At 48.7% G+C, this 22,686-nt stretch overlaps 1 protein-coding gene and 1 long non-coding RNA gene across 2 annotated transcripts in view; one reads left to right on the top strand and one right to left on the bottom strand.

The window, feature by feature from the left end:
- The first annotated feature begins 231 nt into the window (after positions 1 to 231).
- On the top strand, positions 232 to 1,418 carry LOC137902662 (uncharacterized). Its single transcript, XR_011105738.1, has 4 exons — positions 232 to 319; positions 399 to 470; positions 552 to 680; positions 872 to 1,418. It is a non-coding gene; the product is annotated as an uncharacterized lncRNA (long non-coding RNA).
- A 5,153-nt stretch (positions 1,419 to 6,571) lies between these two features.
- The window catches only part of raph1a (Ras association (RalGDS/AF-6) and pleckstrin homology domains 1a), a 28,516-nt gene continuing 12,401 nt past the window's right edge, over positions 6,572 to 22,686 (bottom strand). The window contains exons 3-20 of the mRNA XM_068746192.1: positions 20,808 to 20,942; positions 20,580 to 20,688; positions 20,336 to 20,481; positions 19,983 to 20,240; positions 19,748 to 19,900; positions 19,405 to 19,569; positions 18,097 to 18,171; positions 14,681 to 14,758; positions 14,037 to 14,111; positions 13,654 to 13,738; positions 13,034 to 13,155; positions 12,851 to 12,916; positions 12,314 to 12,457; positions 12,109 to 12,219; positions 11,848 to 11,946; positions 11,339 to 11,459; positions 11,034 to 11,164; positions 6,572 to 10,196 (exon numbers count right to left, since the gene is read on the bottom strand). Of these exons, the coding sequence (XP_068602293.1) occupies positions 7,872 to 10,196; positions 11,034 to 11,164; positions 11,339 to 11,459; positions 11,848 to 11,946; positions 12,109 to 12,219; positions 12,314 to 12,457; positions 12,851 to 12,916; positions 13,034 to 13,155; positions 13,654 to 13,738; positions 14,037 to 14,111; positions 14,681 to 14,758; positions 18,097 to 18,171; positions 19,405 to 19,569; positions 19,748 to 19,900; positions 19,983 to 20,240; positions 20,336 to 20,481; positions 20,580 to 20,688; positions 20,808 to 20,942 (4,398 nt within the window). The 3' untranslated portion in view covers positions 6,572 to 7,871. The remainder of the gene's footprint in view (positions 10,197 to 11,033; positions 11,165 to 11,338; positions 11,460 to 11,847; positions 11,947 to 12,108; positions 12,220 to 12,313; positions 12,458 to 12,850; positions 12,917 to 13,033; positions 13,156 to 13,653; positions 13,739 to 14,036; positions 14,112 to 14,680; positions 14,759 to 18,096; positions 18,172 to 19,404; positions 19,570 to 19,747; positions 19,901 to 19,982; positions 20,241 to 20,335; positions 20,482 to 20,579; positions 20,689 to 20,807; positions 20,943 to 22,686) is intronic.

Raw genomic sequence — 22,686 nt, 5'->3', positions numbered from 1 at the left:
GCGCGTGCGTGGAGCAAATGGCACAAACAACTTTCAGGTGACTTCAACCTTCCTCGGCTGGAGGCCCAGAACTCTTTTTGTTGTTGTTTTTGTCATTAGATGTTATTCTGTCTCTCTCACAGTCCTCAAAAATGCTGAGTCGACCTCTGACCCCGAAGGACAGCGATGGCAGGCGGCAGGGCTTGGGGGCGGCGACGCCGCATCCAGCTCGGCCTTCGGCTGACGATGAGGCCGATGGCGGCGCGTCTGAAACGGGTTCGTTTTGATGGATGGAAAGTCCGTTTGAGGACTTCTGTTTCCACGCAGACCGGCTGAGCGAGTGGGTGTGGAGGAAATGAACACAGTCATTTACAAACACATTGACCATATTCCAAAATCATCAGTAAACATTTTTTCAGGTTAAAGAAGAAAGAGTTCAGTCTGGAGGAGATTTATACGAACAAGAACTACAATTCCCCCTCAACCAACAGGTAATGGTAACCTTTAAAATGAATAATGCAAATCTCGCTGAATCTCCAGTCTTCTACCATGTTTTGTTTTTCACCCCACAGGAGTCTTGAAACAATGTTTGAGGAGCCACGGGAGAAGAATGGAGCGCTACTCCTGATTGGACAGCAGAAAAGACGGAGGGTTCTCCTTTTTCCTGACTTCACTCACCCGGAAAAGGAAGAGACTGCAAGGTGGGTTGGGAAATGTATTGAGAGCACGATAAAGCGACGGTAGTCTCCTTATTTATGTCCCTCCTCCGTGTTATTTTGTATTTTATTTCTAACTACGCAGTTGTATTCATTATTACTACATAGAGGTAGCACTTCTCTTTTCATCATCTTGTTCTTCACACTTCTTTTTTCAAAATGTTTGTTGACTTCAGGGGCGGGACTTCCTGTTACCATGGTCCCCAGGAAGCGGAAAGCATCTCTCCGTCAGTGCAATGGCAGCGTCCCTCGTGGGGACGAGTCAGACGTGGATGTGATGCTGGTGGAGCGACTCGGTGCTCTCGAAGACTTTCTGATACGACGAGGCTTGGATGTGTGATCTGTGACATCACATCCTGTCAGCAAACCAAAGGCCAAATGAACACATGGGTTTTTTTTGCAGTGTATTTGCTGTTTTATTTTTTACAGTGTTAGATGTGAAACGTGAACCAGATGGATAGAAATATAAATGTACATTTTCTTCGTATTGCTGATCTGATCTGCTCGGAAGAAAAGCCCATAGCGGGCAGCTTATATTTTCAAGAGCTTTGTTAACATCAATACTCTATTGTAGTACTCTATTAGTACTACGGCAGTATTGTGTGAGTACTGGAGACCTAAAATATTTGGACCTTTTTAAAATGTAATATATTTCAGCTGGCAAAATGTCTGTATTTGGGTCAATGCAATTTGTGTCTGCAGTTAGGTTTGTTGTTGATTATTTGTGGACATGAGATTAAAGTATGTATATTTACATTCAGATTGTCTGTGATGTCATCATTGGTGTTGAGAATTTGTTAATGGCTGGTTATCAGCTGGTCGAGTTTATGCTGGCCTCACAGCCGGATGGTACTGGGTTCAAATCGTGTCTGCGTCGGGGTTCTCCCGTTTCCGCCCACCTCCAAAAACATGCAATTTAGGGGAATCGATTACTCCAAATTGTCCGTAGTGTATGAGTGCGTGCGTCGGTGTGTGCACGGGGGTGGGGGAATAGTTGGTAGCAGTGTTGAAAAGTTCAAAGAGCCCCGGCTTCAAATCCCACCACAGGAATGGGATAGAGAGGGGGTAGCAGGGTAGGCCCAGGGCCGCCTGGGCGGGGTGAAGTGGACCGGTCCAGTTCACCCCGCCCAGGCAAGGCCCCAGGCCTACCCTGCTACCCCCGCTCTACCCCACCCCCACAGCGGGACTCGAACCCAGGGCCTCCGACACGGTGGTTGGTAGCAATACCAACCACCCCCCAGTGCGGGGTAGGAAACTCGAGGCATTAACAAAGTCATACTTGTCGGATGATGAGGTGCTATTTCAGACCACAGCGTGTTGCACTGGAGCTGTGCTTTTTCCTTATGTGACGTAGCACTGCGTTCTCGGTGGCGCAGTGGGTAGCACACTCGACTCCCAGCCAGAAGGTCCTGGGTTCGAAACCAAGGGGTGCGGCGGGTAGTTTTTTGTTTTACAAGAATTTGAGGTTTGTTGTTTGGTCCTCGGCAGCTGTGTTGGATCAGTCGTTCTTCGCCTCTGCACTTTGTGATGATGCTGGAGAGACACTGATTTTGGGTGTGAGAGTTATTATTGCGTGTGGATTTTGGTTCATGGGTTAATGTGGCTTCCAGTGTGTGTGTCTCTAGTTCAGCTTTTCCCAACCGGTGTGCCGCGAGAGATCGTCAGGTGTGCCGTGAGAAATTTTCCAAAAAAATATATATATATTTTTTATTTTTATTTTTTATAATGTCACGTAATTAACATTGTCGGGTGTCCGCGCTGTAATAAAGTGTGTGTGCCGCCCGTAGATCGCTCTTCAGACTTTGAAGTGAACGACAAGAGCTGGTTTCCGTCATTGTGAGCCAAAAAAAAAGTGACAGAAGATGCCTCTGCCTCGATAAAGCCGCGGCTTCTCTTTGGCTCGGCGTGTGAAGCAATTATCTGATTCCTCGCAGAGTGCTGCCAGAGGCTGCGTTGCATTTTTATCTTGAGATAAGTCCGAGTCGGCGTTTGCAAGCGTAGCAGATTTGTGCTTTACCGGACGATGGACCAGGACGCCGCAGGATGAGAGCTTCCACACGGCGCTCTGAGGCGATAAGGTAATGATCTCATTTATTGTCTCATTCTAATTTTCAGTGTGAAGCCGTTTGAGGTCTCTTTGATAACAGCGTGAAGTTGTGCAGCGTCCTCAGAGTCTGACAGACGTGAGAAGGATGAATGGGAAAAGTTCTGAATGCGGGTGAAAGAACCGCCCAAATCACAGCCGGACTGGATGAGATGCTCCACGTCGCGTATCCTACTGTACCGGAGCGTTAGATTTAAGTATGAGATGACTCTGATCGTGTGTTGAGTTCAGGGTCTCTGAGTTTTAGAAAAAGCCTGGGTAGATACACAAAGCATGCTTTTAGTTTTCTCCCCCCCATGTATTTTATTATAATATATATGTTCTATTTTTGAGATATATGCACTTTTTTTTTTCGTTGTAGGAAAGAATGCTGGTTCAGCTGTTTTTGGGATGGGCTGCCTTGCTCAGTGGCATCCAGCCAGCTGCTCCATCCGTCACAACCGGTAAGTGCAGCCGTCGAACGACCTGACCTCGACGGCCTTTCAGTGAACATCTACGTTAAAGCTGTCAATATAAGTGGGTAGTAGCGTGCACATTCACATGCACTAACGTGCACTAACTAATCATATTCTGTGGATGTAATGAGAGCATAACCCGTGTGTGTGTCTGTAGGAAGGTGGCTAACTCGGAAATGTGGAGCCTTCATCCCTCCTCCTCTTCCACCACCTTTGTTTCCGCCAATCAAGTGGAAAAGAGAGCTAATGGTGATTGCACGCACACACACACACACACACTCACGCACAGACTAAATGACTCTGATTTGTCTTCGCCAGATCAATATAACGGAACACATCACGGGAGCGAAAGGTGAAAAGGTAAGCCGCACCTTTTAAAATAACAAATTCAATGCGGTTTAAATTTGTTCCGTAATGATGATCTGTGTGTTTAAAGGGCTGCAGAGGAACCAGAGGACAAAAGGTACAGTCACACACACACACACACACACACACACACACACACACACACACACACACACAGCAGAGCGTGTAAATGCTCCACACTGAAAATAGGGCCTAAAGGTTGTGATGTACTGCTGCGTGTACTGCAGGGCCAGCCCGGTGTGATGGGCCCAGAGGGAGAACACGGAACACCAGGAGCCGTGGGACAGCCAGGTCAAAAGGTCAGACCCAGACTTTTTTCACTGCATGGACGACAGATGTGCAGCAGCGTGCAGTGTGGACTTTAGGCCACGTACAGATGCCCGTTGAGTTCCCTTTCACTATCGTTGTTGTTCTGTATCACACCAACGGTTCGCTGCTGCGGTGTCTCCACAGGGGGAGAAGGGTTACAGAGGCTGGAGGGGTCTCTATGGAGACAAAGGATCTCCTGGGACGATAAAGGTAGGACCGTATCCTGGATCCAGTCACCGTTCACATTATTGATGATTGAAACGCTGAAGTTAACTGCTAATTATTTTACCAGCGTGACCTAACTAGTTACCGGTAACTTCCCGTTATGCGTTCTCTCTCAGGGCAGTAGAGGACTCAAGGGATTCAGGGTGAGATGCCGTCACCGCCTCTTCTTTCTGTTTCACGCTTTAGAATTCCGGTGCGCATCTTTCCTCTTCTTTAGCTTTTCTCTCTGATTATTAGGGGAATAAAGGCATGAAAGGCAAGAGAGGACCCAGGGGAGGGACGGTGAGGGTCTTCACTTTCATTTCCTGTAACGCCGTCGGTACTAAACGAAGGGCTGGAATGATTCGCGGCTCCGTCTGTGTCTCGTTAGGGTGAGCGGGGCATCGCTGGAATGGCAGGAGAGAAGGTGGGATTGCACTGACAAACGGCCGACACGACACTCGTCACCACAGAAGAAGAAGACGTGAATGCAGTTCTTAAGGTTTTGGCATTCCGTGGCGTTTCAGGGGGATTCGGGTCTTTATGGTGACGCTGGGCTGAGAGGCGAACGGGGAACCAGAGGAGAGCTGGGTGGCAGAGGACGTACGGTAGGTCTGCAGTCGAAACGCAGCGGTGCCGTGTTGGTGTTCACGCAAAGCAGTGTCACCGAGGTGTTTAAAAACGATGGCGTCGGTCTGCGGTCCGGTTGTTTAGTCCCTCAGTCATTCGGTGAATCACTGTGTGCAGGGTTCAAAGGGAACACGAGGACCGGCGGGGCCACACGGGCGTCCCGGTCCCGCAGGAGGGTCGGGTCTGAATGGAGAACCTGGACTTCCTGGACAAGGTGAGCGACGGAGAGAATGGTATCGATTCTCCGGGCCACAGAAAGGTGGACTTTCTGGTGCGGCAATGCAGATCAGCTCTGTCCACCCTGTGTTGCAGTGTACGTCCTACGTGGCCTGAAGGGGGACCAGGGAAATCAAGGCCCTCTGGACAGTTGCACCTGCCCGCAGGTTCAAACCCCGGAACGACTCCCAGACGGCGTTCAGCCGGTCGGTGTCGCACCCTGTCCATGGAAACGTCACGTTTAATGTCGCTACGTGCGCCGATCGCAGCACCCGGTGACGGACTTTGATCTGTTCCTCTCCAGATCTTTATTGCGGATGGAGAGAAAGAGATGAGGGGACTGCGGGGGGACGACGTCGTGGTCTTTCGGACGGACAGGGGCGCTCTGTACATCTACTCTGAGTCCCAGTGGATCAACCTGCTGGTAACTGCAGACCTGCATGCTAACGTTTGGGTAGCGCAGCGCGGTGTAAAATGCCGTTTCCTTAGTTTGTGGCGTTCGTTCTTTCTTTTATGTATTTTATGAGTCCAGTGTTCTCTTAGCTATTCCTCTATTTTCTGTTTTGGACCAGGAAGGATCCCAGACGCTGACCCCGCTCCATTGACCCTTGACCTGAGGAAGCGGCTGGCGGGACAGACTGGTTTTATTGGGGAGTGTTAAGGTGTGAAGATCCAGTCGGCAAATCACGTCTAACATTTATTATTACTTCATGAAAATGAAGAGACTTTGTCTCGTATGAACTAGAGATGTGTGAACATTTTTCCAGCATGTTGTCGCATTAAAATTAACTCTTTATTTTGATTGTAAATAGTTTTATTAGATGAATCCCGAAGGCATTATTTAATTTATTGATTCTATATTTGATGAGTGTTTATTGATTATTCCCAAGGGTGAAAAGTTGCACCTTCATCCGTCTGAAGTAAGGAATACAGCCGAGTCTCAATGTATTTATTTTTTACCGAAGAATTGAACAGAAGCGATTGAGTGCTCTGAAACATTCTGAAACCAGAGAACATTTGTGTTTGAAATGCATTAAAAACTTAAATCTACTCCATTTTGTCTTATTTATTTGAAATGCAACAGCAGGCCCGGAACGCCGGTAACAGCCATCCATCTGCGCCGCCGGGCGACCTGGGACAAGACGTTCGAAGCCATCGATCGGTATTAAACTGTTGATCTTCAGCGTCTCGGATGATGTCGGCCTTGCGATGCCCCTCAACAGTATCGCAAAAACGGACGGGTGTGATGCCAACGCTAACCCATTCATGTAACTGGTCGTTATACAGTAACTCAGAATGACACAACAGAAACGATTGCATATTTAAAGTTACAGATGTGGGCAGCAATATAGTTTTTGGCAGCTGTGCTGTTGCACTGGTGTCGACGTGTCATGCAGATAAATCTAGCGGACTGTAAGGATGATCAAAAAAACGGGAAGGAAGAAACAGACCTGGGTTCAGCTACTTAAAAACAAATCTGTGGTTGTAAAATGTGATGAGGAGGCCTCCATCAGCTGGCCAGGATGCATCGGACTAGTGAACTACTTAACTGGCTGGTCCCCCCCCCCCCCCCCCCCCCAAAAAAATGTGATGTCTGATGAGCGCTTCCAACTTGCCTCCAGGGCTAAGGCTCATTTATTGTCTTTAAAGGTGCCCTTCATTTTGTTTTGCGGTATCAGACGAAGATGGCAGTGTGTCGAGCGTAAACCTAAACGTCTGGCTTCCAAATGTCAGAACTTTAACAAGTATCATGACAGAAGTCAAAGTCAACGGTTTGGCTATTTTGTTCTTCAGGCACTTGTTCCCCAGGCCTCTCTGCTCTTTAAAGACGCCTTTAGCAACTTAGCTAGCACAGTGACTAGCGGTGAGCTAATGAAACGGGAGAATAGTGTTGGAATAAATAAGGTGCTCATCAGGTTTAGGAATTTCTTCTATAAAAGGAAGATGATTCTCCCGATATTTGAAATATCCAATACGACAAAACTGAAGGATACCAAACGTGAACCTGGATAGTTTGTGTGTGTTTTTGTTGTTGTTTTGTTTCTGTAACCTTACTGGTGATTTCTCTGATGGAAGAAAAATATTTGTTTCATTTCATGTGCTTCTCTGTTTTAAACCTCCTTCCCCGGGGAGTCGCCGCACAATCATCCGAGATCGTCTAAATCTAAAGAAACATGATTTGACAATATGACCCAAATATAATGTAAATAAAAACTAGCCGCATGCTAGCTTGGTAATCCAGAGCGACGCTGCAGACCCGTGTCCAGTCCTTCTCTTTTGACAACTCCTTGATTTAAAAACATAAAATAATTAGAATAATAACAATATCTTTCCAGTATTAAATAATCTTATATAAAAACACACGCACACAAAAGGTTTGAAAGAAATGGCACTGCTCCCATCCTCTAGTTCACAACATACGTTTCTATACACATCATTCCGCTTTGGGAATTCCTTGTTCCTTCCTTTTCCCGCCTCCTTCCCTTCATCGGTGACGCTACTTCCACCGCCAAAATGCAGTACCAGATATTTTGCGGCAAATTGTCTCTGTTGCCGTCGTTCAAGTCTCATCTTTCGTCCGTCTCGATGCAAAGCTGACGTAGTGGAAAAAGCTTGATGGGTGACTTTCCTGGCTTGCTTGTATACAGCTAGATGTATATGTATACAATCTACATATATATATATATATACTTGTGTTGTTGGATTAAACATGTATTGGTAATGATAGTAACGAGGAGGGTGATATAATAATGAGGCTAATAGGAACAATCATAAAACACGGCTTGCTACTTGCTTGTAATCCAAGAATGGGATGCGGACAGAAGGACATTGATTACTTATTCGCTACACAGTCATGTCTGTTCTTTAGGCTCCGCCCAGTGACCCTCCTCCCTACCACTCACTGGTCAGTTTGGTGCTTTGGTCCCGTTTTGGCGGAGCGGGAGGCGGGCCTCGCCGCAGCGTTGCATAGCCTGAGATGTTGGCGTGTTTGGCGGAGTGGGAGCGCGCGTGGTGGCGAGACAGCGTCTGGGAGTGTCCTCGGACTCCCTGCTGCTGCAGGAGCTCGGGGGGAGGGGGTGGGAGGAGCGCCATGTCGTCCATGGTGCCGATGGGCTCCATCTTGGAGGAGGCGACGAGGTGGGACGAGGTGAGCGAGCCGTGGCGGGACACGGACTTCCTCTTGAGGGTGCGGTTGAGGTCTTCCAGGAAGAGCGGCTTCAGTGTCAGAGAGCCTGGCCCAGCCGATTTGGGGGACGTCGGGGGGACAGACGGGGAGGTGGAGGAGTAAGAGGACAGGGAAGGAGGCGGAGTCTGAGAGAGGGGAGGGGGCGAGAGGGGCTTTGACGTCAGGCCGTCGTACTGGGTTGTGTTGCTCGGCCGCCGGTTCACCGCTGGAGGGGGCGCCGCCCCCTTCTTCGCGGAGCCTTGTTTCCACGACGACGACGACAAGGAGGCGGTTCCCGGCTGCAACTGAGGCTGGGGATTGACCACGGCAACCTTCGGAGGGTGGTGGAACTCTGACGGGTGAGGAGGAGGGGGGAAAAGCTCGTAGTCACTGGGGGGGGGCGGGAAGTAATCGGGAGACGAGTCGAGGTGAAGATGCTGGGCTGGGGGAGGTGGGGGCGGCGGGGACGCGAACTCCACGGGCTGATGGTGCTGGCCTGTTTGCAGCCCCTGGAGCGCCAGCGGGAGGTTCGCCAGGTTCAGCTTCCCCGGCTTCGGGAGCGCCGCGGGGAGCCCGGAAGAATCTTTTGAAGGAGACCCGCCCACGGACGAGGAGCTCGACGAGCCGCCCGTCGGAGGCGCTTGGGCAAATTTGCTGACGAGGCTCTCCACCTTCTTTGGCCTCTCGTCCTGGGCCTCGCCCGAGGAGCCGCTCCGAATGGAGGAAGCCCTCTGCGGAGCCGGAGGGGGCCCCCGCTTGGTGGACCCCGTGGACGAGGCGGAAGGCGACCTCTTTATCGGGGAGCCTGTCTTGGAGGAGGACGTGGCGGGCGGAGGAGGGAAGTCTGCTGACGAGGTGTCCGGAGGTGGCGGGGGGGGGAACTCGGGGGACTGCGGGGCCACAATCCCTCCCGGCTGCCACTTCGGTTTGGCCTTGACAGCCGGGGGAGACTGAGGAGCACCGAACTTAGAACCTTCCGCGGAGTTGGAGGAGGGGAGGGAGGAAGCGGCCGCGTTCCCAGGGAACTGATTGACAATCTGTTTGACCAACGAAGAGGTAGCTGCTGCGATGGAGACCGAAGAAGAGGGGGAGAGAGCCAGGCTTTTGGAGGAGAGGCTGTGCTGCTTTGGCAGAGTGGGAGGCGGCTGATTCGGGGAGTGTCCCGTGGAGAAACTTTGCTGCTTCCTGACGGGGCCGGGGCCGGTTTGGGGCTGCGTTGGCGAAAGGGGCGAGAGGGCAATCGGAAGGGAAGAAGGACCCGAGGGTTTCGGAGCCGTCTGAGGAGGGAAACCACCTGTGAAGGTTTTGGGAGGCGCGGGAGGGGGTGCGTTGGGTGACGACGGCCGGAGGAATTGCAGGGAGGTCGGAGGAGAAAGTTCATCGGCGGGAGGTGGAGGAGAATTATCGTCGGCAGCCGGGTCGCCGAAGTCGTACACCATGTTGGGAAACTTCTGCGCCAAGAACTGCTGCAGACCAGCGTTTGACAGTTGAGGGCAAGAAGTGGGGGTGAGCTCCAGAGAGGGGGGTGGAGGCAGACCATTGCTATCCAGGCCCTCGGGGGGAGGAGGAGGCGGGAGGTAGTAGGACTCCGGCACCTCCTCCTCCTCCTCCAGCGGGGGCGGGGGAGGAAGAGCAGAAGGGCTTGACGGGCCAAATACGAGCGCCGCTACAGCTGAGCCGGGAGTCGGCTCTGTCGGCGGAGGAAGGGGGGGCGGAGATGGCGGGACTGGAGGGGGGGCGGCGTAGGAAGCTGGGAGGGTGTTGTAGGTCGGAGGCGGTGGTGCGCCGGCCGGCTGCGTCACGGGCTGGTTCTGATTCTGCAGGCGAGCCAGAGTGCTGTACTTGATACACGAGACCGAAGCTGGCTGAAGGGACATGCTCGGGGGAGGAGGCGAGGGTGGAGACGGGGTCGAATCCTCCGATGGGACGAGTTCATCCGTGTAGCTGGTCCGGGAGGGCGGGGTCTGAGGCCGGGAGACAGGAACAGCCTGGCAGGAGAGGGAAGGAATCTGGACGGGGATGGGCCTACTGATAGGGTCGATCTTCATCATCTGCAGATGAGGGGTGGGGAAGGAGAGACGGAGGTGAAGAGGACGCAAGAGAGGACGGACGAGAGACAAACGTTAGAGGAACACAAAACTCGGCAGGCAGCCAAAACGGCCGTTAAAGGTCCAAAGAACGGCAACTCTCATCAGAACACGGACCCGCCGTCTGTCTCGCTGCAACCGCGGGACGCTTTGAGTGGACGAGGTCACTGAGGCGGCATGGGTTCACTACCCACCCAAAGAAAAGGTGCAGTTCCATAAAGGGAGCGACGGAATTTGGGATACCACCTGGGCGAGGGGCGGCTGGATCCGCAGGTGGACAAAAATAGACAAAATCCAAAAAGTGTGTCCCAAAACAAATTGGATGTTTGCCAATTTTTTTTTTTTTTTTTGGGGGGGGGTTGGGAAGCTGGTAGTTTAGAGGTGGCGTTTGAGACGGTGAGGCGGGGGAACCGCTCGTCATCGAGCTGATATTAGGCGTTGGTTAGGACATTCCATCACACCAAAAAGATTAGACAACAAATCCAAAGTTCAGCTGCAGCCATTTAAAAACGGCGATACATTTAGATCCGCTTCAAATCTAGACACAACATGAAACCGGGCGGTTCAGTTTCGGGTCACTTTGATGCTTCATCATCAACAACAGCAGCGTTTAAAAGGCTGCAGCCGCACACTGTCACCATGCCTGTTACGTCACTTCCTGTCTAACCTCCACTCCCTCCTCCCGCACAAAGAGGAACTGGCATACGTCCCTTCACCTTTGAGCGCTGGCAGGAAAGGAAATAAGACATGTAGGAAAATGTAGCACAAACAGGATGGGGAAGTGTTCGTGTGCGTTCACACCTCTCCTTGAGTTCCTCTCCGCCAAGCGTCAGAGAAGATGGAGTTGACAACGCTCTGAGACCGGGTGTGGCCAGATGATGTCATCTCTGATACGCCGCTGTCTGATTGGCTGGAGTGATTGGACTGGGACTCTGGGGTGTGGTCGAAAAGCAAACGTAAGTCCAGTCTATACGACTATTTTCTGTGTTAAATTGTACTTATTAATGCATACAATTATACTTTGAAATACTCTCTATTGTCATATTAACCTCTAATAATCAAACATTTGGCCTTTAAAACAACAGAATCATGCCATCCAGACTCACCTGGAAGGCTGGATGAGCTGGACCCAGACTTGATGGAGGAAGAGGAGAGGGAGGACCAATCATAAGCCGCCTCTGTCCTTCGCATTGCCTCCTGGAAGTTAATGTACAGCTGCTTCCCATACTGACAGACAGACAGACAGATATTAGCCAGGATTTAATAATACACGATGACGCAGGCAGACATTTTTACATGTTCAATAGAATGTCTTAATCAGCTCGTAGCTTCACAAATTATTTCTATTTTTCTATTGTTATTCTGCATCAATTGAGTAATTTAATATTGGTTTTATTTTTATTTCATTTGTATTGTTAAATGTCGATGATTTATGTACTAAGGACTTTCAACGGAAACAAGACCGCAAGGGCTTGTTTGAAATGCTCCTCTTAGACAGGATGTTTGACTGTATTTGTACTGTAATACATGCTACTGTGTGACTGTACTTGTACTCTAACATTCTATCTAATAAATATATTCATCATCATCACGAGAATGTTCTAAAAGTTCCTACCTTGGTAATGCGGATACTGTTGACCCATTGCTGGAGGGTTCTGACATCATCACAGCAAAGGTACTTGATGTACTGAGACTTCTTCTGGATCTGAGGGTGCTACACGCACACAAACACGCGTCATTTTGTTTGCTAGTAGCGTTATAGTTCTAACGGTGGCGACAACACACGGATTCTGAGAATCTGTCAGCATTGGATGAAACGTGTCATTTCACTGTCGTGCCACTAGGTGGTGCAGCAAGCCACACGAGCGTGATGTACCTTCAGCACCATGCAGTAGTCTGTGGGAGCCTTGTACTTGCTCTTGTAGTCCTGGCCAAGGTAGACATTAACGTGGTCCAGCTGGAGAAAGCACACCAGGTCCCTGGAGGCCTGCGCAAACACAGCAGCTAGTTTGAATTTTTCACATCTTTATTCAGCCTGACAATAAACAGCAGAGCAGTTGTTTGCTTCACATTTGTCATACCTTTGCTTTCCCCTTGGGAACATAGTAGATGCCAGAGGCCCTCAGCAGGAAGTATCTTTTCTTCCACGACTTCTTCCCATCTTCTTTGAGCCACAACACTCCCTCCATCTCGGGGACGGACACTGAGCTGCCGCCAAAACACTCCTGACACACGCGAAACGCACGCAACACAGAGAAATGAGCAACAGCTTTGACGTTATACTAACATTATACTTTTTTTTTTTTTTTTTGCCACATGCTTGAACAAATTAGCAGGACTACTCAAATATTTCTGTATCATTCCAGCGCAGCAGCAATGTCAAGACAAAACAAATATTGATACTTTTGGATCCGGCGATCTTCTTTGCGTAAATTCACAGGACTCGATGAAAAAAGTGTGAAACTGGACCGCGCGTGGAAACGTTTATTGTTGTGCCTTGTGCGTAAATGGCACAGACGGAGGAGGTACAGTTCGTTTTTTCTCATTCCTACCCGTTCTGCAGACCTCATTCTGTGTGCGTTCTCAAAACTGGCGTACTGAATGATGAGTGAATTCACCTCCAACAGAGCCTCTTTGTTTCTTTCAGCCATCTCGCATGTCTCCTTCCGTCCCAACAAATAGTTCTGCAGGTGTGAAATCAAAAAAGGACATTCAGTCAGTTGACAGAATTTTTTTTTAAACCATGCGTGTAGATTTAGTTGCACAATTTTCCTCTCTCTTTGCGATTGTGCGTCGTTCACCTGGGGGTTCTTGAACAGAGCGTACTTCTCGATGCGTTCGGTGAACATCAGGCGGTTTTGGCTGTCTCTGGTCCAGTTCAGCAGATTCTCAACCAGGTTCTCGTGATCCTCGAATATCCGCTCTGCCAACGGGGAATTCAAATTTTCAATTGTACATATATTAAATGTAATCCAAAAATCTTGACGTGAACTGCTTCAAGCAGGTTTAGAAGGGTTCAGCTTCCAACTTGGCGGGGGGGGGGCATTGTGCAGCCTGTGCAGCCTGAAGATGTAGGTTAGATCACATGCACCACTGCAGCAGACCTACATGCACGCAGCGTGTGTGATGTGTGCGCGCATGTGTGTCTCGTAGTACAAAGCGTGCATGCAAAGAAATACAGCACCCCCCCCAAGGGTGTGTGTGTGCGTGAGCCTGAATAATCTTGCTCGTGATAGTGAATACTGGGGAGAATATTATTACTGTACTACTTTTACGACAACAAGAATGAAATATTCACGGTCCTCTACGAGGAGCTTTCATTTAAGAAAAACGTGAATTTACAGTCTTTGTTTTCACGTCGTTTTTAACCTTTCTTTTTCTGTGTGTGTGTGTGTGTGTATGTGTGTGTGTGCAAGCTCACCCATCTGCAGCTCGTTAATGGTTTCCACCAGGGACCAGTCTGGACTGTATCCACAGTGAGACTTTTCCAGTAAGCTGTCTAAAACCTGAAAATCAAGAGAGACTATGAGCAAACACAAAAACACAACAGGTGAAAGATACTAGTACACACTATTATTACTACAGGATAAAGATTCTAGTACACACTATTAATACTACAGGATAAAGATACTAATACACACTATTAATAATACAGGATAAAGATAATAGTACACACTATTAATACAAAATTATTTTTATTCATTATAATGAATAAAACTCCTGAAAGTAGTAGAAGTATTGAAAGCTATGAATTTGAATTCTACTGGTACTGCATCGCTCTGCGGTAAAGCGAGTCGGTCACACCTGTCTGACTGTCTGTCTCTCGTCCACCATCATGGTTTTTGAGCTCTCGTCTGACAAATGGACACGGATCACCAGCTATGAAAGAGAAAAAAGGATATATTATATATACCTAAACATATGTAAAGTCTATATGCGTGTAGATTTAAGCCTCTTTCAATACTGTAAAAAACTGTTATTGACAAGCTGCTCATCTTTAACAGTTTTACTACTTCAAAAATGTCAAAAGTGGATACTACATAAATTATACTGTAAAAATAAGAGAAGGAATAGTTTAACATGTTTCAAAACCACAGCATTGCACACATGTATGTTTAGATATACGTACAGTACATGTACTGTATATATATAGGAGTGAGTGAAATTAATTTGATTCAACAGACGCAGGTATCTGGAGTTCTGCCTGTGTGCAGTAATCCAGGTTGTTAATCCAGTCTCTCCCTCTGGTTGAGGGATTGGTCTTTAATTTGCAGTGGTCATTATGCTGAGTGCTCTCTCTCTGTGTGTGTGTGTGTGTGTGTGCGCTTTGACCCCGGCTGTTATTGACCAGAGCTTTCACTGACCTGACCTAGAAAGCCGGTCCGGCGGACGCGTGTGCCGCGCGCCGACCAGACGGCACGCAGCCACCCGTCCGTCTCTGGACTCACCTTTTTAACCTGCGCCTCCTTTATCTTCTCGAGGGCGACGCGGATGTTGTCTGCCTTCAGCTTGGCATCCTGCTCCTCCTGCACTCAGGAGGACAGGAAGAGAGAAACGGCACGCCGGTCAGTCCACACACACACACACACACCCGTGAGAATCCACCGGTTCGGTCACCTACCTGATTCTTCCAACATGAATTCATTGTTTAACCTCTCATAAAAACCCAAAACGATCCTGTGTCTGCTTTTAAATTCTTAAAGCTAATATCCTCACAACGCTCCGGTGTTTTTATCGCCGCGCTTCAGCAAATTCCACGCCTCATCAGGTGGCAGAGCTCCATTCATTCTTAACACGCGCTGGAAAAACGAGCTAAAAGTTCCAAAGAGACGAATCCAAACCGTGAGGAAGCGCAAGACCCATCTGCTTAGCCGTGCAAAATCTGCATCTCCTCCTCTTCCTCCATTCCGTAGTCATCACCATCTCAGTACTATTGTGCCAGCGGGGGAACGAGGCTGGATTAATGCTCCGGAGGGGATTATCCAAATTACCACCAACTCAAAAACCAGAATCGACACCAGCGTTCCTCAGCCAGGGCGGCAGAGGAACCGGTCGGTGGACGGACGGAGACAAAGCGTGGCGACGGAGAATCGGACGGGAGGCGCAAAGCAGTCTGGAGGCAAGTAACTAAGTATCAACCTCCTGAACGGAGTCGGATGAGTCTAATGAAACAGGAAGTGCAGCGGCCGACCAGCAGGATAACCGGCGTTCTGGATCCAGCCTGAAGCTGGCGGTCCGGTTCAGGGACTCGCTCCACAGCCCGCTGGCAAATCAGAGCGAAAGACGCGACGTTGTCCTGTCACATCCTCCCTGGACGAGGGAGGCGGAGGGAACGCCAGGAAGAGAGGGAAGCAGAGATGGATGCCGGTGGGGGGGAGGGGCAACTCTCATCCATACAGAGGAGCCGATCTCTTTATCTCAAGCTGTCTCCTCGTCATCATCATCATCCTCATCATCATCCCAAACGCTCTCCCTTCGTCTCGTCTTTCTATGTTTCCCATCAGATTTGTTATTCTCTTTGAGTTTTGCACACACACACACACTGAGGAAGCAGTCAAAGCGAATGGGACGAGGAAGACGAGATGATCAGCAGTAAACACACAGATTCTCCGCGGCGGCTAACGTCGTCCATTGTAAGCCCATAAGCCGCGTCTTAATGCCGAGCTTATGCTTTGTTAGCGGAGGTTAACGCCGCTGACGCCGCCTCCACGCAGATCGACCTTAATAAAAGCATTAATGGTCTATTAATGTCAAAAAAGGTCCGTCTACGGAAACGACCTCGTCATGTCGGCTCTCCGGCCGGATGACGAATGTTTTAAACCTCCTGTTCGTATTCATTGAAGGTCGCGCTGTTGATCCAACCTGAGAAACCCTTTTTCACTTTACGCACGTTTAGCAGCAATTAGCTTAAATTACAGCTAAAAATAAAATGTGGACTTTTGTAAATTGGGAGATTTAATATGGAAAAACTTCATTATGTAACACGTAATAATCTGTTAGTGCCTCTTAAAAGGAATTGTGGAATTCAATTTTTTTTTTTTTTAACATTCCTAAAAATATCCGTTAAACAGTTATCATTAGCATGCTACAAAAGACAAGAAATGTTAATTCATTTATTCACTATTTTACTTGACAATTACAATTTTAATTTATAATATCATTTACCAATCGCACATTTCTGAAGTTTGTACTTAAGGCGGAAAAACTACTACTACTACTAATAAAAATTAACCCTGGGTGACCTTTTTCAAGAGACTCACAGCTGCTGTGATTCTGGATAATTAGATTAAGACATTAACAGTGGTGTAATTAAAGTGTTTAGCGGGACTAAATGGTGAATTAATTAGAATTCAAAGTGTGTTATCACTTATTCCATTAAATGCTCAGAGTCTATTCCACAATAAGGATTTATCTTAGCGTTTTGTGTTTTCCTTCCATCAACATTTTCTCTCCCTCTCGTCAATATTCAGTTGACCTACATCGTAAAGCCGCTAAAATAAGCTCATGCCCACGAGAGGTCCCGATACTTTTGAAGTCACGAGAAATGTGTCCCTCTTGAGCCACCGTAACACGAAGGAAGAAGTGGGCGGCAGCTGTGCGTGAACGAAAATGAGTGGGTGGAAAGCGATTATCACTGAGGCGGCGAAACACTGACGCAGAAAGGGTGTGCCACACACACACACACACACACACACACACGGATGACTGTGATAAATGAACCCTCCCTCTAATCTCTGCCGCAGAAATATAAGACCGGCCTCACAGCCTCTAATCTGAAATCTAAAGGTCCGTTCTGGGAGCCTCTTCCTCCAATCTGGGTCCAGAGAATTTCAGAGGCGGGTCAGAGCGTCTTTCTTGACCCGAATAAGTGGTCAGAATTACTGCTGGAAGGAAACACGGAGTGTTTTCTTCACGGCAGTAAAAGCTGGATTTGAAGCCAGTGGCAGCTGCTCCGAGATGAACCGATCTTTAATTTAAGTAAAGAATTAATCTGATTATATTCTCTTCATTTGGGCCTAAAGGTCCAGACCGATGTCTGGATTATTACTGCACTGGCGGGGGGGGGGGGGGAAACCCAACACTGGGTGAGTGTTTCTATGAGCAAAGTCCATAGAGTTCAACTTGATGCTTAATATTCTTTATTCTCCAAACAGAAACAGATAAAAAACAAAAAAAAACAAAAGAGAGCCGGAGAAAAGAGCTGCAAAAGAGACCGCCCACTGGCATCCAGCCGCTGGGAGCGTGTGTCTGCGTGCGGGGGTGTGTGTGTGAGATGCTACAGGGAATCACCCGATCTCTGCACCAAAGAGGATTATCCCCGGCTCTGGCTCATTCCGCTTTCCTCTTACATCCAATCAAACTGCTTCATCTGCTTTATCGTCCAATCAAAAAGACAAAAAAAGGGCAAAAAGGGGCGCGCTGGCGTCAAAGTGAACGATGCGTGTATTAGAACGAGAAGCACCTTAGCACACGACCGTTGTGTAAACTCCGTCTGCGTCCGACAACCAAGATGATTCATCCGTTAGGGTGCGGATCCAACGCCGCAGAAAGTCAATGTTGGAGTTCCCCCCGAATTTGGGATTCCCTTGTGCCTATTCCACGTCCTGGAACGGTGTCAGCTGATCACATGTTCCCACACTACAAAGGCTTATTCATCCATAATAAAATGACGAAGCCTTTCTCACCAGAAAGGAGGCAAAAAAGAGGATGTTGGTCGTTTCAGTGAGAAACACCCCACAGGCCCAAATCATACTACCAGCATGCAAATTTATTCATGCACAAACAAAGGGGGGGGGGGGGGGGGAGTTATTGCCATGCAAGGTAATGCGTGGGGGTGGGCGTGCAGTATTGATTAGGGTGTCACCTTGGTCAGCAGGTGGGAGGGCTTTCCCGCTATGTTTCTCAGAATCAGAGAGGTTTCCTTGTCCAGATAGGAGTGCTTGAAAGAGAGAGAGAGAGAGACAGAGCGAGTCTTGGTGAGTTCAGTCCGGTGACGGCGGCAGTTTAGCAGAAAGCTGAGCGACCAATAAGAGGCCGCCGGCGGGGAAACCTGCGAAGGAGAGCTGAGACACAGTGAACCGGTTACAGCGACGGCACGGGCGAGAGGTCAAAGTTCAAGTCACGCACGGACCAGCTGTCTCGTAGAAGCAGACGAGGACGGGAGGAGAAACCGGCGAGGCTTTCCAGGTTGCACCGGTTTCAGGAAAGACCGTTTGGAAAAGTCATCAAAAATTTAAATAATCCCCCCCCCCCCAAAAAAAAACCCACCGGAGGGGAACTAAAAGTGTGACAGTCCCCGCCTTCAACAGAATGAATGCAAGACTTGGGAAGTATTTAATTTAGAGAGACGTCTTCCTATTGGTTGAGGTCATTAACTCTTTTCCTTGTTATTTTTCGGGGCTTTTAAAGTAAAATGGCTGAAAATGTCAGTGGAATTGAAAATATATATGTAATTTTATATTTTATCTGTAATATATACAGATACATATACTCATTCACCATTTAGGAATGTATATACAGTTCTTATACACAGTATCTGCTGAGTGTTTCAATCACTAGAAACCATTTTATGGAAAGCATTCGTTCTAGAACTACAGATTAAAAAGCATATCTAGGTCACACACACACACACACACACACACACACACGCACACACACAGCCTTTCCCTTTGGCCAAATCTGACCCACAACTCTGTGTGTGTGTGTGTGTTGATTCCCTCTGGGAGAGAGTCGCTCTATATGAGACATGTTACTACAGAAGTAGTACAATCAGTGGTAGTATTAACAGTAGTACTAGTAGCAATAGTAGTAGCTACAGTAATAGTAACAGTAGCACTTTGTGAACATTATATTATAACATTACTTTAACACTATTAACGTGAAGAAAATAAACAAATGCACTGATGAACACTCCTCTCCTCTTCTCCTCCTCCCTCTTTGCACTCTATCCTTCCATCTTTTCATCCGAGACGCTCTCTGTTCCACCCTTTACTTCTCACGTTGCCTCTCCCTCATTCTCTCACCCTCTCCAGTCGTTTGCCGACTCTTTCCGGCCTCTCATCTCATTTTTCTCACACAGTCCTCCTCTCTCATACTGTCGGCAGCACAAACTGGAGCAGGAATCTGAATCCTGCAGTTTGTGAATTCCCGACTCCACCGGGGAAGCATATACCTCCGTGATGAGATGAGCTTGACCGGCTGCGGCTGAAGGATGCTGGCCGTCCGACTCGTTGGAGCGAAGAACGCTGTCCAAAGAATCCATGGAAGACGCAGAGTTAACAGAGACCCCGGAGGCGGAGGCGACGGAGGAGCGCGAGGAGTGAACGAAGGAACGCGCCTGAATCGGACACAGAGGGGAGCGATGAGAAAAGCTGCAGGTACATAAACGCCACATGGAAACCTGGAGACCAGATCAGCGTTGCAGGGCGCTGGTTATAAACCGAACACCAGAGGGCGCTATATATTTACATTAAATACATTTTTGACACAGATAAACAAGTTTTTTTTTTTTTAACCTCGTGCTCGCTGACTGTGCCGACCGATCCTGTGCGCCGATGCTGCCGTTGGGCGGTTCCAGGCCGCCGCATCGAGGCTGACGTGCAGGAGGAGGCGGAGCTGAGAGAGTGGGAGGAGGTCTGACGAGCAGCTTCGTCCATACTGAGAGACGCCTGATGGGAACGCAGATGGAGGTGAAGTCACGGAAAAAATACACAATCGGCCACGCGACGTGAAGCGAAAATTAAACGCCACCTTCTCCAGCTGGGCGGTGATGTCATCGAGGCTGAAGTTGGAGGCCAGCGTTGGTCTCCCATGATGCCCAGTGGGAGCCCTGATGGTGCCGGCTGGGGATGCTCTGGTGCTGCTGCTGCTGCTGCTCGCCCCGCTGCTTCCTCCGCCACCGCTAACACTGTTACCGCTACTTCCGCCGCCGCCGCCGCCGCCGCCGCCGCCCCCAGCGGTCTGCTGCTTGCTGCTGCTGCTGCGGCCTGCCGGCGGCTTCTGACGAACCTGAAGATGAAACCCTTCAGACTCGGGGGAACACGTGGCCTTGCTGTGCGAGAGCAAGAGCTCAATATGGTCATTATCTTATTGCAAATCTGCACCTTGGCGTCGGTCAAGCCAAGGCGAGCCATGCCGCCGCCGCCGCCGCTGTTCGGCTTGGCGTTGATGGTGCTGAGCTCCTGTTCGATGGAGCAGAGGTCGGCCATGAGAGAGTCGAGGTCCACGTTCTCGCCCTGGTTCAGTGCCTCTGCGAGACATGCGGATATTCGGACACGGCGTCAGACCTTCACGGAACAGAAACGACGGCCCGTCTAAATAGAATCACGCCGGAGGAAGTTGTCGAACCGTTGATGTTGTAGATGGAGAATCTGTAGGAGAAGTTAGCCATGTTGGTCTCTCGTCTCAGGGGGGCTTTCTGCTGAGGGGGCTGCTCCGGACGTCCATCGTCCAGACTCTGGATAGGCAGAGGAAGAGAGAGCGTCACGTATTTCCTACTTCCCCCAGGCCAGGGTGCCACTAATGAAGCCGCATGGCGGTATAAGATATACTCTGTGCACTTACTGCTGTTTGTACCTGTGTGAGTTTGTCCAGCTCTCCAAGCCAGGCTCCAAACATCTTATCCAGGTCCTGGTCCTCCTTATCGCTGTCCTCCTCTTCCTCCTCCTCTTCCTCCCTCACCTCCACCTCCTCGTCCGATAGCCGATCCATCTAAGGAGAAGACAAAAAAAGAAAAAAGAATTAAGATTAATTTCAGGACAGCGCGAACCATCAGCTCCATCCGGTGGCCCAAAGTCTGAACTACACTGCGTGTGACATTCTCAACGTCTTGGGTTCTTGGAACATCATCATCATCATCATCATCATCATCATCAGGGCCAGAGTAACAAAACGCTCAGGAAGTCAACATCAGGACAAAATTGAGATACTGAAATGATTTATGGGCGTGTCATCAGGAATCAGACGCGGATCGGATTTAGGATCATTTGTGAAACTGGATCAAGTCAGCGTTGGAAAGAAAATGACATTTCCGCCGTTCACATTGTCTGGAGGAAACCGCTTTCTTCGTCCAACGTCTTTCTGCATTCCTCGTGTTCTGTGACCATATTGGGTTCGTGCAGGGCGACGGCTGATTTCTATAAAAACGCACATTTCATAAATCCAAGCGTCAACGATATATTAACTTCAACAATATTTACAGGCAGACGGAGCCATTTGTTCCAAAATAATCCTAAACGTGAGTCATAAGGAAGAAATAAAACAAGTACGAAAGGGACGAGAGGTTACGCGAGATTAACGCGTGTGTGTGTGTGTGTGTGTGTGTGTGTGTGTTGGGTTATAAATTGTTTATGTAACAAGATTAAGTCAACACAGTTTTGGAGAGTGTTGATGTGATTAATGACACAAATAACACACACACACACACTCCCCAGATGCACACACACACACACACACACACACACACACGCACACACACTCCACAGATGCAGGACAGCTGTTAAATTCTTCTCCATGATGAACAGCAGTAGCAAATATTTTCCTCTATTTTTTTTTTTTAGAGAGATTAATCATCTGGACATAAATTAAATTGATATTTTGAAACTGGATTGTATGAATACATCATTTCTGATCAGTTGCTGACCACAGGTGTGACCAGGTGAGAGGATGCAGGTGAACTCGAACAAAACAACCCCCTAATATACAATATATATACATAATATATATACAATAGTTAAATGATAGTTCAACAAATAGGGAAACTCCTCCTCCTCCTCCTGAACTCCACCCAGGCATCCCCAGAGTTTAGCCCAGGGAACACTCCTGTTCCTGGGGAGCTGTTTTGTTTGCACCCTCCACTGTCCCACTCCAGGGGAATGATAGCTAGCCAAAACACACACACACACACACACACACAAGATTAGAGAGCAGAAGGCCACACACCCACATGCAAACACATTGGGAAAAAAAACATGCTAAGGAGCTGCGCTACAATTAGATCCCTGTGGTTTGTGAGGTCTGTCATTTAGACTAGATGATAAGAGCTAGTGTGTGTGTGTGTGTGTGTGTGTGTGGAGGGGGGGGCTGCTGAGGTACCAGATTTGCCCGATGAAAACTGTCACAGCTTGCCCACCAATCCGCTGCCTGCAGGTGAACCTCAGATTTTTGCCAATCAACAAACCGTTTTCTTTCAGGCACAAAATGAATAAGAAGGAAGTTGCAGCAAAAAAAATAAATAAATAAAACAAAAATCCCTGCTGCACAGAGATCTGCTTCAAGTCCGACAGGAATCAATAGAACTGTACTGACCCTATCTTTAACAGCTGGAACATCTGGCCCACGCTGGCTCAGCATCACGGACGGAGGCTGCGGCATCGCGTCAGCGCCGCCGCGTTAAACGATGTTTAGCGTCGGCACGGCGGCTCGCATCTCGCCCCGGTCAAAAGGGTGCCGACGG

Source organism: Brachionichthys hirsutus, chromosome 12, assembly GCF_040956055.1.
Source record: "Brachionichthys hirsutus isolate HB-005 chromosome 12, CSIRO-AGI_Bhir_v1, whole genome shotgun sequence".
NCBI classification, from domain to species: domain Eukaryota; kingdom Metazoa; phylum Chordata; class Actinopteri; order Lophiiformes; family Brachionichthyidae; genus Brachionichthys; species Brachionichthys hirsutus.
The sequence above is the reverse complement of the archived record's forward strand: the minus strand, read 5'-3'. Positions and strand labels throughout refer to the sequence as shown.